At 34.0% G+C, this 13,793-nt stretch overlaps 3 protein-coding genes across 4 annotated transcripts; all 3 read right to left on the minus strand.

The window, feature by feature from the left end:
* Nucleotides 1-458: 458 nt before the first annotated feature.
* Nucleotides 459-2,794, minus strand: LOC110645174 (late embryogenesis abundant protein D-34-like). Its single transcript, XM_058152106.1, has 2 exons — nt 2,207-2,794; nt 459-780 (listed from the first exon to the last, which is right to left on the minus strand). Exons 1-2 carry the CDS (start codon nt 2,792-2,794, stop codon nt 532-534), a joined length of 837 nt encoding a protein of 278 aa, XP_058008089.1. The 3' UTR covers nt 459-531.
* LOC131182795 (late embryogenesis abundant protein 31-like) lies at nt 2,791-4,455 on the minus strand. Its single transcript, XM_058152107.1, has 2 exons — nt 3,734-4,455; nt 2,791-3,645 (listed from the first exon to the last, which is right to left on the minus strand). The coding sequence occupies exons 1-2, from the start codon at nt 4,136-4,138 to the stop codon at nt 2,791-2,793; spliced, it is 1,260 nt and encodes a 419-aa protein (XP_058008090.1). The 5' UTR covers nt 4,139-4,455.
* Nucleotides 4,456-8,057: 3,602 nt separating this feature from the next.
* Nucleotides 8,058-13,027, minus strand: LOC110645172 (protein transport protein SEC13 homolog B). 2 transcript variants are annotated; one of them, XM_021798228.2, is made up of 2 exons: nt 12,826-13,027; nt 8,058-9,291 (listed from the first exon to the last, which is right to left on the minus strand). In XM_021798228.2, exon 2 carries the CDS (start codon nt 9,230-9,232, stop codon nt 8,327-8,329), a length of 906 nt encoding a protein of 301 aa, XP_021653920.1. In that variant the 5' UTR covers nt 9,233-9,291; nt 12,826-13,027; the 3' UTR covers nt 8,058-8,326. The 2 variants fall into 2 exon arrangements, with proteins under 2 accessions (XP_021653920.1, XP_021653919.1); XM_021798227.2 differs by having other exon boundaries at nt 12,745-13,026.
* Nucleotides 13,028-13,793: the final 766 nt, after the last annotated feature.

Raw genomic sequence — 13,793 nt, forward strand, 5'->3', positions numbered from 1 at the left:
CACTATGCATGGGAAAGGGAAGAGATGGATATTTTTTTTTAGTATTATCCTTTCTTTAAGGAAATTAAAATTTTTTTAGTAAAGAAAAAAAAGGATTTATTTTTTAGATAAAGAGGGCAGAAAAAAAACTGTAAATTTAAATTATATTTCAATTAATTAAATAATAAAATTCTTTGTAACATGGGCGTGAGTTTCATTAAAATAGAGACCAAAGCCCTTTCCTCACAAATGGACTAAAGTCTAGAAGAAAACCATGGACCGAAATAAAAACTCCCAGACTTAAATGAGCACGCATTAATCCATATTCCAGAAAGTTGGGAAGAAAAAAGGACAAATGAAGCACGAGAAATTACTTCTCTGATTACTATGAGATGCAGCTACACCTACATCATTAACTCTAGGGATGAAGTAATTAAACAAGCCAAGACATGGGATAAATATGGATGGATCAGATCAAGCAAAATAGAAGATCATTGTTTAGATATGGAGATACATAGCTTAGATACATTACAGATAAAAGTAAAACCTCATCTAGGACAAGAGTTCACTACTCGGATTTCTTATTGGATTGACGTTCTGCAATATACATAGGCAGCTACTCCACACACTCGCAAATCCACAGATATAAGTAAAATTATGGTGATTAAGCCTAGCTGCAGCTGCCATGGATGCTGCAACCCCACCTGGCGTGGTTCTCATCACGTCAGGTTTGTTTCTTAACTCCGCTCCGATCATACCTTCAGTATCATTATTGTCCCTAGGCAACTTGGTGGTGGCGTCCTGCAATAGAGAAGGAACAACTCCACTTCCAATCAATTACTATCAACTTGATTAAATTGCTCTTTTTGATCGATAGACCATCGGAGAGAGTGGTCTTACTTTCGTCATTCATAAGCCTGGTATTAAGATCAGCAGCTGACTGCGCCTGTGTGCCAATTGCAGTGGAAGGTGTCTCGTTACTACGAGGAGCTCTCACCTCTACTGCTTTGATAGCGGCAGCGTCGCTCCGATCGACAGGCTTGTCTCCTGTAGCAGAATAAGCAGTTGCCTGCAAAGCCTCGCCAATTGTAATACCCAGTGCTAACCCAGGATAAGCAGGGCTTTCGATAAAAAGGGTGTTATAAAAAATACAAAATACAGGAAAAGGATGAGTTTAAAACTAATTACCAAAAAATGAGTGAATTATGTTGAGCTGGACGAGGTGAGTGTGGGACGCTAACTATAATAGCCTTTTTAAGGTCCAAACGCTATTCAAAATAATCCGCGTCAAAAATTTAAAAAGAGAGCTGGACGCTATTCAAAATAGCGTCTAGCTCTCCTTACAATAATAAAAAATTAATTAAAAAAAGTTTAAAGGTTGGACGCTACTTATAGTAGCGTCCAACCTTTTTTTTTTTTTTTTTTTAATAATTTTATTTTATATTTTAAATAAAATATAAATATTATTTTAATAAATAAAATTATAATATATAATATTATATATTATAATATTTTTATTATAAATATTATTTTTTAATTTAAAATTAAATTAAAATTTAATAAAATAAAAAATTAAAATCAAAAAATAAATAATTAAAATTTATTTTATTAAATTTTAATTTAATTTTAAATTAAAAAATAATATTTATAATAAAAATATTATAATATATAATATTAATTATTATAATTTTATTTATTAAAATAATATTTTAATTTATTTAAAATATAAAGTAAAATAATTAAAAATTTAAAGAAAAGTTGAACGCTATTTATAGGAGCGTTCAACTTTTCTTAAATTTTTTTAATTATTTATTTTTTAATTTTAATATTTATATTTTATTTAAAATATTAAATAAAATTATTAAAAATTTAAAAAATAAAGTTGGACGCTATTATAAGTAGCGTTCAACTTTTAAACTTTTTTTAATTAATTTTTTATTATTATAAGGAGAGCTGAACGCTATTCAAAATAGCATCCAGCTCTCCTTTTAAATTTTTGACGCAGACGCTATTTATTTTGAATATCGTTCGAACCTTAAAAACGTTATTATAGTTAGCGTCCCGCACTCACCTCTCCATCTCTGCATAATTCACCCCTTTTTGATAATTATTTTCAAACTCACCTTTCAAACTCATCATTTTTTGTATTTTGTATTTTGTATTTTTGATTACACATTTTTTATCAAAAGCCCGGAAAAGCAGCTGGTACCCTTGGACCAACGTGTACCGCCAGAACATCGGAGAGAGTGGTCTTACTTTCGTCATTCATAAGCCTGGTATTAAGATCAGCAGCTGACTGCGCCTGTGCGCCAATTCCAGTGGAAGGTGTCTCGTTACTACGAGGAGCTCTCACCTCTACTGCTTTGATAGCGGCAGCGTCGCTACGATCGACAGGCTTGTCTCCTGTAGTAGAATAAGCAGTTGCCTCCAAAGCCTCGCCAATTGTAATACCAAGTGCTGACCCCGGAGAAGCAGCTGGTACCCTTGGATCAACGTATACCGCCAGAACATCGGAGAGAGTGGTCTTACTTTCGTCATTCATAAGCCTGGTATTAAGATCAGCAGCTGACTGCGCCTGTGCGCCAATTCCAGTGGAAGGTGTCTCGTTACTACGAGGAGCTCTCACCTCTACTGCTTTGATAGCGGCAGCGTCGCTCTGATCGACAGGCTTGTCTCCTGTAGCAGAATAAGCAGTTGCCTCCAAAGCCTCGCCAATTGTAATACCAAGTGCTGACCCCGGAGAAGCAGCTGGTACCCTTGGATCAACGTATACCGCCAGAACATCGGAGAGAGTGGTCTTACTTTCGTCATTCATAAGCCTGGTATTAAGATCGGCCGATTGCGCTGTGCGCCAATTCCAGTGGAAGGTGTCTCGTTACTACGAGGAGCTCTCACCTCTACTGCTTTGATAGCGGCAGCGTCGCTCTGATCGACAGGCTTGTCTCCTGTAGCAGAATAAGCAGTTGCCTCCAAAGCCTCGCCAATTGTAATACCAAGTGCTGACCCAGGATAAGCAGCTGGTACCCTTGGATCAACGTATACCGCCAGAACATCGGAGAAAGTGGTCTTACTTTCGTCATTCATAAGCCTGGTATTAAGATCAGCAGCTGACTGCGCCTGTGCGCCAATTCCAGTGGAAGGTGTCTCGTTACTACGAGGAGCTCTCACCTCTACTGCTTTGATAGCGGCAGCGTCGCTCTGATCTGAGCTTGTCTCTGTAGCGAGAATAGCGATTGCCTCCAAAGCCTCACCAATTGTAATACCAAGTGCTGACCCAGGATAAGCAGCCGGTACCCTTGGATCAACGTATACCGCCAGAACATCGGAGAGAGTGGTCTTACTTTCGTCATTCATAAGCCTGGTATTAAGATCAGCAGCTGACTGCGCCTGTGCGCCAATTCCAGTGGAAGGTGTCTCGTTACTACGAGGAGCTCTCACCTCTACTGCTTTGATAGCGGCAGCGTCGCTCTGATCGACAGGCTTGTCTCCTGTAGCAGAATAAGCAGTTGCCTGCAAAGCCTCGCCAATTGTAATACCAAGTGCTGACCCAGGAGAAGCAGCTGGTAGCCTTGGATCAACGTACTGTCCCACAACCTGCCCTCCAAAAACACAACTTCCGCTAAACAATATATATAATATATTGGAAGGAAGAAGGTGAAATGTTAATTAATTCAGTTGTCTAAACCTCTCCGCCAACTCTTTCAGTGACAACGCGAGTGCCGCCTATATTTGCTTCTGTTACCGTGACACCCTAATATCTAACTGCATCACTAGCATCGTCAGGGTCGACGAGATCAGCTCTCACGTTCACGTTTGCAGCAGATTGCATGACTGAGGCGGGGCCACCTTTCTGGGTCTGCCCTAGGACTTCTTTCTCCGCAGACTGCATGGTGGCTGCGTCTCTTGAGACATCAAACACGTCGCTGTATTTGACGGGGTCCCGATCGTATTGAGTTCTCCATAGCTGCCGTTGGCTCGCTTTTTTTTTTTTTTTTTTTGTGAAAAATAAGCATACTGCTGTTTCTGAGCGGGAAGAAATTGAAGCAGGATTTCTGAAGAGGTGGATTGTACAGCGATGCTTAAATCGGTAGCAGGATAATAGGGACCTGACAGTATAATTTCTCAAATTCCACACGCGTTGGCGATTGAAGCCAATCATTCTCCAGGTGGCGGCTTGCTTCACATCTTATCGCTTAAGCACAAGTTGTTGTGTCATTTGGCACAGAACCCTACGCGGTTGTGTTCATAATCTGGACACCAGTAAGTTGTTACCGATGGAATAATTTCTCGATGGCTAGGCCGATAGCCGACTCCTATTTCCGAGGCCCATGTCGATTTTTGAACCTTAATCGGATGTGGAAGACATTGACAAAAAAAAAAGACGTGGAAGATGCAAACACAGAACTTCAGCGTGAAGATCAGAAATCTCTTTAATTTTCTGGTGATGTCGGTAGATCATAAGCCATATCCTTTGACTTGGGCCACCAGCAACCAAATGCAATAACTTTTTATTTATTATCTTTGTCTACATAGTCACAATGGCTAGAATGTAAGAGTTTAGCCGTTGAATGATACTCTTCAAAATGATTAATCAATTTGGAGAAAATTGCATCCACAGCGTAAATATTATAATAGGTACGATGCTTATTTATTGATTAAATGTAAAATATTTAGTATATGTGGCAATCATTCATGTGAATGTTATACAAGAACTGTGCGAGCTAATTTGATGGCATCTAAAAAAATTAGAGAAGTTGGGGGTTAATTATCATCACACATGGAAGCTCCAACTAATACGAAAGTAGATAGGAAAAGTAAAACAGAACGGTATCTCCTTGAAACTTGAAACTAGCTTGGACGATATCAGTATATACGATCATCTCTCAAGCCTTTGTCCATCGGTGACAAATTGCAGCCCTTGTAGGTTTCTCTGGCCCAAAACTATTTGGCCTCAGTTTTGTGACTTGGGATCTTGACGAGTTTGGACCACTCTTTTCACTAGCCCAAAATAATTTCCCCTGGATTTTGAATTAGCTAAGCATGGCTTTTTATAATGCGAGATTTTTGTATATGTAGATGTGTGAAAACTTATGACGACGACATTTTTAATTATGAAAACTGTCATTTTTTTTCACCAGGTCAATTAAGAGCCTTAGTAAAATTATTATGATTTTACAAAAGAGTGTGTCTTATCCCTAAATCATCTGTGTACGTACACCTTTGAATAAAAAAAAATTCAAAGAGCTTGGGAGGATGAGGTTGGTGTGTGTGTTGACTTAACCCCCCACAGTGAGTCACGTGCACGTGATCTGTTTTAAGATTTCACATTGGTTGTGGATAATATGTATAAGCAATTTTTAGGAATTAAGGTGCCTTACTAAGAAGCTTGTTCTATCCTTGAATCATTTACGTGTGTGTGTGTGTGTACACTTTGGGAAAAAAAAAAAAAAACACAGCAGCAAGGATAATGCGTGGCATGAATATGACGAGAACATAAACAATGCACGACCCCACGTTAATTTTCCATCACCTTTGATTCTATATATCATAAAAAGCAAACAAAGAAAGAGATAAAAGTTGGAGAAAAAAAAAATACCAATCCATACGTTCCATCACATCGATCTTTCAAAAAGAACTAGCAATATGAAAACGATGATTATTAGGACCCAAGTGAAGTGCCAATCCCACTGATGCTACCAGATGTGTCATCTGGTCTTGAAAGCTTTCATTGTTTCATAGGATCTCTTCTCCTCTTCCTTCTTCTCATCAATTACAGGGAACTATGCCAGCAAACTATGGATAGATGATGAAATTTTTGTGGCATTATCCCTTCAATAAATTTGAATAAAATATTGACTCAAATACTCCTTTCAAGCGATTAAGGATTTCATCATTAGGTGATGAGATCCTTAATCGAAAAGGAGATTTGAATAAAATTAAGGGAAAGGAAGCTTGGGGAGAGCTGCATACTGTATATTTGAATAATTTTAAAAAAAATATATTGATTTAAATTAATTAGACATTTTAATTGTTACTAACATATTTGGATTGAGTGCAGCATGATTTATTAATATATGATATGATTTTTATTGTTAACATGTTTAAAAAACCGGTATAGTGGTAATTTAATAACTTTTTTTATCTAGATGAATGGATGATATGTAAAAATCAAGACAAAGATCATTAAAATAATTTTATTATTGTTTTAAATATATAAATAATTTGAAAATAATTATTTAAATAAAATATTAATTTATAAATAATACTATAATAATAATAATTAAATATACATTTTATTTTTTAATTAATAACTAAATATGCCTTATAAATATATTACATTGAAACTATACAATTAAAATCTTATATATTGTATAGAAATAAAATGGAAAAATAAAAATTTTAAACTATGCCGAACGACCAATTCAATGGGTTGAAAAGTTACGATAAAATGATGATAAGAAAATCATCTTTTTATAATCTCAAACCATAATTTTTTTATCAACGATCTTTTCAAACATATAAAGTAACTATCTCATATAATATAAAATTATCCTAAATTATAATCCAAACATAGTGTAAAGGTGGTTTGCTAGTAAAATATATATATATATATATATATATATATATATATATATATATATATATATATATATATATATATATATATATATATATATATATTTATGTATAATTTACTATGGTCTTCTAATCTTATAAGACTAATGTTCTCTTTTCTGGTTGAAAGTTAGATTGAATAATACTAAACAAAAGGTCAAATAAACATGTTTTATCATCTCATCATTATGAATTTATGATCATTATTCGCCTTGAGCCGGTAAACGAGATGATTCGGATATATTTGGATAGAATTATTTGAGTTTAAATTATTTCGAGTTACAGTCATTTGATTTTTGTTTTTTTTTTTTAAATTGAATTCAAATTAAATCATTTTAAGTTGTAGATTAATTCGAGTTACCAATTAGATCACTAATAGAGATAATTTACGTATTATGAATAATTAATCAAATTTTAAATTAATCAGATTAATTAAAATGGTTATACTCAATCAAATTATTAAATCAATTTTAAAATCATTTTATATGAATTTAAATAAATCATGAATCACTTTCAAAGTAATTGAGCTAGAATTCAAATTCAATCATTTATCCACCCCCAATTGGTCGGGGATATTATTATTATTATTATTATTATTATTATTATTATTATTATTATTATTATTATTATTTACTTTTCCGCTTGATATTATCTTCATCTATTTAAGTTTGATTAAAAAGAAAAATACGTTATAGATTAAGTTGAGAGTGAGGGATTTGATTATTATATATAGAGTCTCCCTTGATGACTAACTAAATAACCGTCACACGACTTATGAAAGGTCTTTATAATTTTCTATCCACATTCTTAGAAATATTAGAAAAAGAGAATTTATATATCAATAAATTTGTAGAATAAAAACTTATTTGAGTTGCATTGAGTTGTATTCCTAACTCAATTGTCCGTAGATGCCGACTGCTATTGAAAATTTGATGATTCAAATGAGTTCCTGTTTAGTAGGACGTGGAAGTATGCTTTGCTCACATAAAAGAATACACACAGGAAATTTATATTTATTGAAATTACGAAACCAGTAACTATGTCAAACCCTCTTCTCTTGTTTCAAGATTCAGCAACACTGATCCATCTTTGCCAATTGCCATTCCAAATGACGAATGGCTACAGACACGATCTATTGACAACTTATAAGCTTATCAATCAAATGATCTAATTAGTAACCATTTACCTCAAAAGAAAAACTCCATAGCCCTATTTCAACCAGCTTGCCTACTTATACAGCTAACATTTAAAATTTAAAAAAAAAAAAAAATCCCTCCTCAGATATTTAAAACAAGAGCCAAAACAGAGATGACTAAATTCATAACATTATGTCGTTGATTAGTCTTGCGTTTGTATATTGGGGGAGGGGATTAAAAATAAAAAAGAAAAAGCAACATAGTCAAAATAATCCAACAAAATTTAAAAAAAAAAAAAATTATCACAAGAAATCTCACACTAGAAAATGATAAACAGCGTCAGAAATGATCTATGCATTCATTGAACAATATGGGCTTAAGTTGCAAAGTGCAAACTACATGAACCATCCTATCTGGCAAACTAAGGTTTTACGAGAAGCTAAATGTCCAAAACATGAGGACCCAAATATCCAACAAAAACACTCCAACTATGGAAGAACATCAAGGAAAAATAAGTTTTCATCATATAATGCAATGGAACAAAAACACAATATAGTTTTAAAGGAAAAGGAAAAACGTAATAAAGGACTGATGATCTAGGAATCAACTGTAGTCACCTGTTGCCACTCCCCATCAACAGCTTCTTTCCACAGAGTCACATTGTTGTTCCCATCAGCAACAGCCAATATGTTTCCAGTGAGTGACCATGAGACTCTCCAAACAGGAGTCTTGAAATCATGCAAGACCTTACCCTCCCATTGATCCCCTTCCTTTCCCACAGTCCATATAATAACCTTCCCATCCTGGGAAGCACTAGCAATCGTTGATTTTGGAAGGCCCAAGTTAGGTGCCCACGCCACATCCCTTACCCAATCTGTATGCATTTGAAGAGCTGGAAAACAGTCCATCTTCCAAATTCCATTGTAGAGCTTCCACACTTTCACAGTATTGTCACAACCACCTGAGCAAAGCTTCTGAACAGGGTCAAGCAAACCAGAACCAACAAGAGCACCGGGTGCAGTTGATGGGGCCCAAGAAACTGAAGTTACACCAACTGGGTGAGCTTGATCAATTCTGGATGTGTCCCAACCACCATCTGCTCGTGCAGTAAAAACTGATATATTTCCATCGGAAGAGCCGCAAGCCAAACAAAGACCAACCTCATGAGGTGCCCAAGCAATAGAGTTGACCGATGATTTGTGGTCATCAAAAATATGAGCTTGAGTCCACTCATTCTGATTGCCCTCCTTCCATATTATGACACGCCCATCATAAGAACATGAAGCAAGCAAGGACCCAAACTTTGGGTGAGCCCAGGCTACTTGCCAAACAGGGCCTTGATGGCCAGTCAGCTGAGCAAGATGCTGGGAAGTATTGTTGCTAACCCCAATAATCTTGATTGAGTGGTCCGATGAGGCAGTTGCAAGGCGCTTACCATAGTAATCCATTGCCACATCATGAACTGTGTCTTGATGACCTGTCTCAATCTTTTGAGAGGGCATTTTCTCAAGTGAATATATAACACTTCAAATGGCTCCTATATTAAAATCGTTCCCTTCTCCTGAACAAGGACCAAAATCAAAAACTCAGAATTTCAATTTCTCTACTTACAGACATCTTTCAATTACCAAATTTCACAAAATCATATCTTATGACAATTAACAAAAACCTGACTTCTGAAACAGATGCTTGCCCATCAAATGACGATAAAGTTAAGCAAAACCAAAACATTACTTTGCCTTGAATATCAATAATCATCTAGTGAAAAATATAACATAAATGCATGTAAATAGATTTTAATATGAAACAATTACAACATCAAGAGAATTGCACATGCATGCAACTATGCTGAAAAGAGCCGAAAAAATGCTGCTACATAACCCAGTGCAAGAGATCTGCTTTCTAATTCAAGGTAATAAGAGTTTTTTTTTTTTTTTTTTCAAAGCTTCAATTTTCTATATCAGTCATTCAAAATATTTGCATGTTCATTTATGTTATATTTTTCACTAGTTGGCAAGTGATATTTGAAGTTGAAAATAGTTTATTTGGCTTAATTTTATCATCAATTGATGGGATCCGGAATTTATTTCAGAAATTAGGAGTTTATGCTTAGATTTAATGCTTGCATATTAGACATTCAAAAAAATGCGTATGCGTAGATGTGGTATGTTTTCACTTAAAATTTGACATTTTTAAAGAGTTTTACGTTTGAAAAAAAAAAAGATGTATAAAAAGAGTAGTTACTGATCATCGTCTCCAATATCTATTATTCAAAAAAAAGAAAAAATTTGACGTTTTAAAGAGTTTTACTCTTTCGTTAATTTCTAAATGTTAATAAAATTTAAACTACCGAGATCTACCTACTCCACCAAAATATACCTGGCTGCAGACAGTAGTTTAGAGGGACGACCAGACAGCAGGGTCTCCCAGTCCAGGTTTTGGTTTTGATCAAATCTAATAGTCAAATTCTCTCTCTCTCTCTCTCTCTCTCTCTTGAAAGAAGAAGGGGGAAGGGGGGGGGAGGGGAGGGGGTGGGGTGTGGTGGGTGGGTGGGGGTGGTTCGAACCTGCTTCCACCTGGAACTGGAGGTTCAGGTCCAGTTCAAGTCAGGCCGATTTCAGTCTGGTTTCGGGCCCTAACCTGACCATGGCTAGGTCTACTCCAAAATATCAAATCAAGTATCAAGCATCCATAATCTGCTATAGAGACAGATTATTTCTCCATGGAATAAGAGCTAGCTTCTCCTTTGGAATTACACTATTTATCAGCAAGTTAATAAGCATGGGTGTAGCATCCACAGTTGACATGGTTTCTTAATTACACACAAATATATGCGCTTTGAATGTGTCCTATAATATTAGAGCAATAAACTAATTGACTATTCTATGGCAATATACCAGCTAACCAAAATCCATTAGAACAAAACAAAAGGACTATAAGGCATGGCCAATATAGCAAATAGATCAATACTATGCTATTGAAGTATGAGAATCAGCAGTCTAATAACCCACATGCCAACATTGACAATTTAATCTCTGCATATATTAACTTTCCAGCAACATTAAGCCTTTGTTTGGATCCTTAATTGTGCAGTGGAAATGAGGAGAAATTAAATAGGAGAAATGTAGAGAAAAAAAAAAAAAAGAAGAAAATTTAAATTTCTTTTCTATTGTTTGGATACCTAACTAAAACCTATGTAGCACGGAAACAGAAACGTGGACACGAGAAAACGCGGAAAGGGACATTGGAAAACGGCATTTTCAAAAATATAGGAAACGGAAATGTAGAGGGAACGCGTAAATATAAAAAATATAGAGGTATATATATAAAATCAATAATCTATTAAAAATTATAAAAATAATTATTTATTTTAAACTCCCACCTCCTGTATAATTATTAAAAAAAGTAGTATATTAAAGATATTAAAATTTGAGTTTACATCTCAATTAAAATCAATTCAAAAAATAAAGTAAAGAGTAGAAATAATAAGATAAAAATTACAATAAAAATTTTCAATTTAAAAGCCAGCCTCTCATTTCTCTCTCTCTCTCTCTCTCTCTCTCTCTCTCCTTAAAGGCTAGCATTTCTAGCATTTGTTTTCTGGCCATGTACAACACAACGTTAAAAGCCAGCCTCCCGTTCTTCTCATTCTCACGCTCTCTCTCTAACACTCTTCTTCTTCACCGATTATCAGCTTTTTATCATCTTTTTTTGTTCCATTCTATCGAACCCTAATCTACCTCTCTCTTTCTCCTTAATTGCCTTTCAACTTTTTCAGATCTCACAACCTCCATTTCTAATTTGTCTTTTCAATCTAATCTCTTCTCTTCCAAGTAAGTCATTGTTTGAACTTTTGCCTAGTTAATCTACGGTTTTCTTTCTTCTTATTCATCTTTCAATTCCTCTGCTTTTGCTTTTCCTTGATCTTTTTTATTACATTTTGTATTATTGTGTAATTAAAAGAAAAAAAAAAGATTTGGTTTGTTGATTTGGTAAATTTTATTGGCCTGGTTGCTTGCTGATGGGAAATGAAACAGTAAAAGAGAGTTGGGTCCTCTTCTCCTCTTGCTGCAATTTCCTTTTTTTTTTGGAGAAACGCGTTTTTGAATGGGAAATGCGTTCCATTTTTTTGGATTTTCCGGACACGGCCCCGAAACGTTTCAAGACCATGTCCCACCGTTTCCGGGACGGAAACGTTTCCGACACTTGGAAACCCCAGTGATAGGTGTTTCCATGCTTCATTGACTAAAACAAAGGAGAAATGAATCTCTCTTGATAGAATTACTTAATTGCTATGAGTTGCGATTTTGTTATTATATAATGTTAAAGGTGTATAAGTAATTTTAATATAACTAGTATCTAACTCTCGAGAGAAATATTTTGAGTAAATAAAAAAAATAAAAAATATAATTTCCCTTCATTTCTCCTTTTTTCTACCATCTTTGATGTCCAAACAAAGGAAATTTGAGTCTTTTTCTTTTCTCTCCATTTCCCTCAAAACAAACAAAGGGGTAAGAAATCAACTAATCTATCTTGCCTAGATAGACATCTTCTTCTAAAAGCTTATAAAACTCTACTCTAGCAACAACATAGGTCTCCTCCATTTTCTTTTGCTCATTGTTCTCGAATCAGAACCAGTTAATGATCAATCCACCAAATCTGAAAACCTAAAAACACTTCCTAGACCTCAGAATAACAAACCAATATATAAGAAGCAAATAGATCCGTCCTAAATCCCAAACAAATACCACTATTTCAAATGAAAAGCTAAATCGGCCAAAAACAACAAAGCATCAACAATTTCACCAACAACAACTACCACATAGTTAATCGTATAAGCATAAACATAAAAAATAAAAAATAAAAAATAAAAACAAAAATAAAAATAAAAATAAAAAGGTATAGATCCCTCGATAACAACGATACCAACAATTACAAATCAGCTAATTACAAACACGCACATGCACGCATAAAGAGATAGATAACAGAGGGAGGGAAGGCGAGAAAGAGGGACCTGTTAGTGTGCGGGCGAGAAAAAGGTTAAGAGATATGATGGATTTTGAAAGAAAATAAGAGAAAACAAGGGTTTCAACACCTCTTGGATCTGCGCCTTGGAGTTTGAAGAACAACAGCCTGAGCGTTTCTGATTAGCAATTGTCAATGATTTTGTTCTCAATTTAGATTTGCTCTTCCAGTTTCTGTACTTCGCTTTACACAAATGGTTGTGATAATCTATAAATTATAATATTGAGCAAAATGGTAAAAGCCTAATAAAGGAAAACTAAACATTCTCCGCAAATTACAATTTAATTTAATCATTTTGATAATTTGTAATTAAATTAAATTAATTATAATTTTATTTAATGGATTAAAATCATGTTCCTTATTTTATTTATTTAATTAAAATTGTTTATAATTACTAACATCTCCACTATAATTTTATTGATAAAAATTATATTTTCTTGAAACATGATAAAAAAAATTATATAATAATTATAAAAATTATAATAAAACTTAAAAAAAAACGAAAATTAGTTAAATTACTGATTAAAATTATTAAATTAAATTATAATTTCACAAATTATCACTAGCCCATTGGTAAATGAAGTATTTTTTTTGTATATAATAAATTTTAAAGACAAAATTTATATAATTTGTTGATATAAATTAATTTTCTAAAACGATGTAAAAGAAATTTAATTTATATAATAAATACAATATAAGTGAATTTCAAAAACATTTTCTTATACTTAAATAAGAATAATGTTATTTTAATAGATTAATACAATCAATTTTTATAAATTTAAAATTAAAGTTTAATTATTGTTCTAGTGTATTATATTTATGAATAATACAAAATAATGATTTTGCCCACTTAATTAACTAATATTCATTGTATATATTATATAACTTTCCCAGGCCCATTGTTCATTACAAAATTAGCCCATCTCAGAAAAACCCCATGCCCAATACCAAACCTCACTAGGCAAAACCAAAGAGAAGCAACCAGCAGCAACAGAGAGCAGCGCTGCCACCATAGCCAACCCCCTCACTTCCATAATC

This window comes from Hevea brasiliensis, chromosome 9 (assembly GCF_030052815.1).
Source record: "Hevea brasiliensis isolate MT/VB/25A 57/8 chromosome 9, ASM3005281v1, whole genome shotgun sequence".
NCBI lineage: Eukaryota > Viridiplantae > Streptophyta > Magnoliopsida > Malpighiales > Euphorbiaceae > Hevea > Hevea brasiliensis.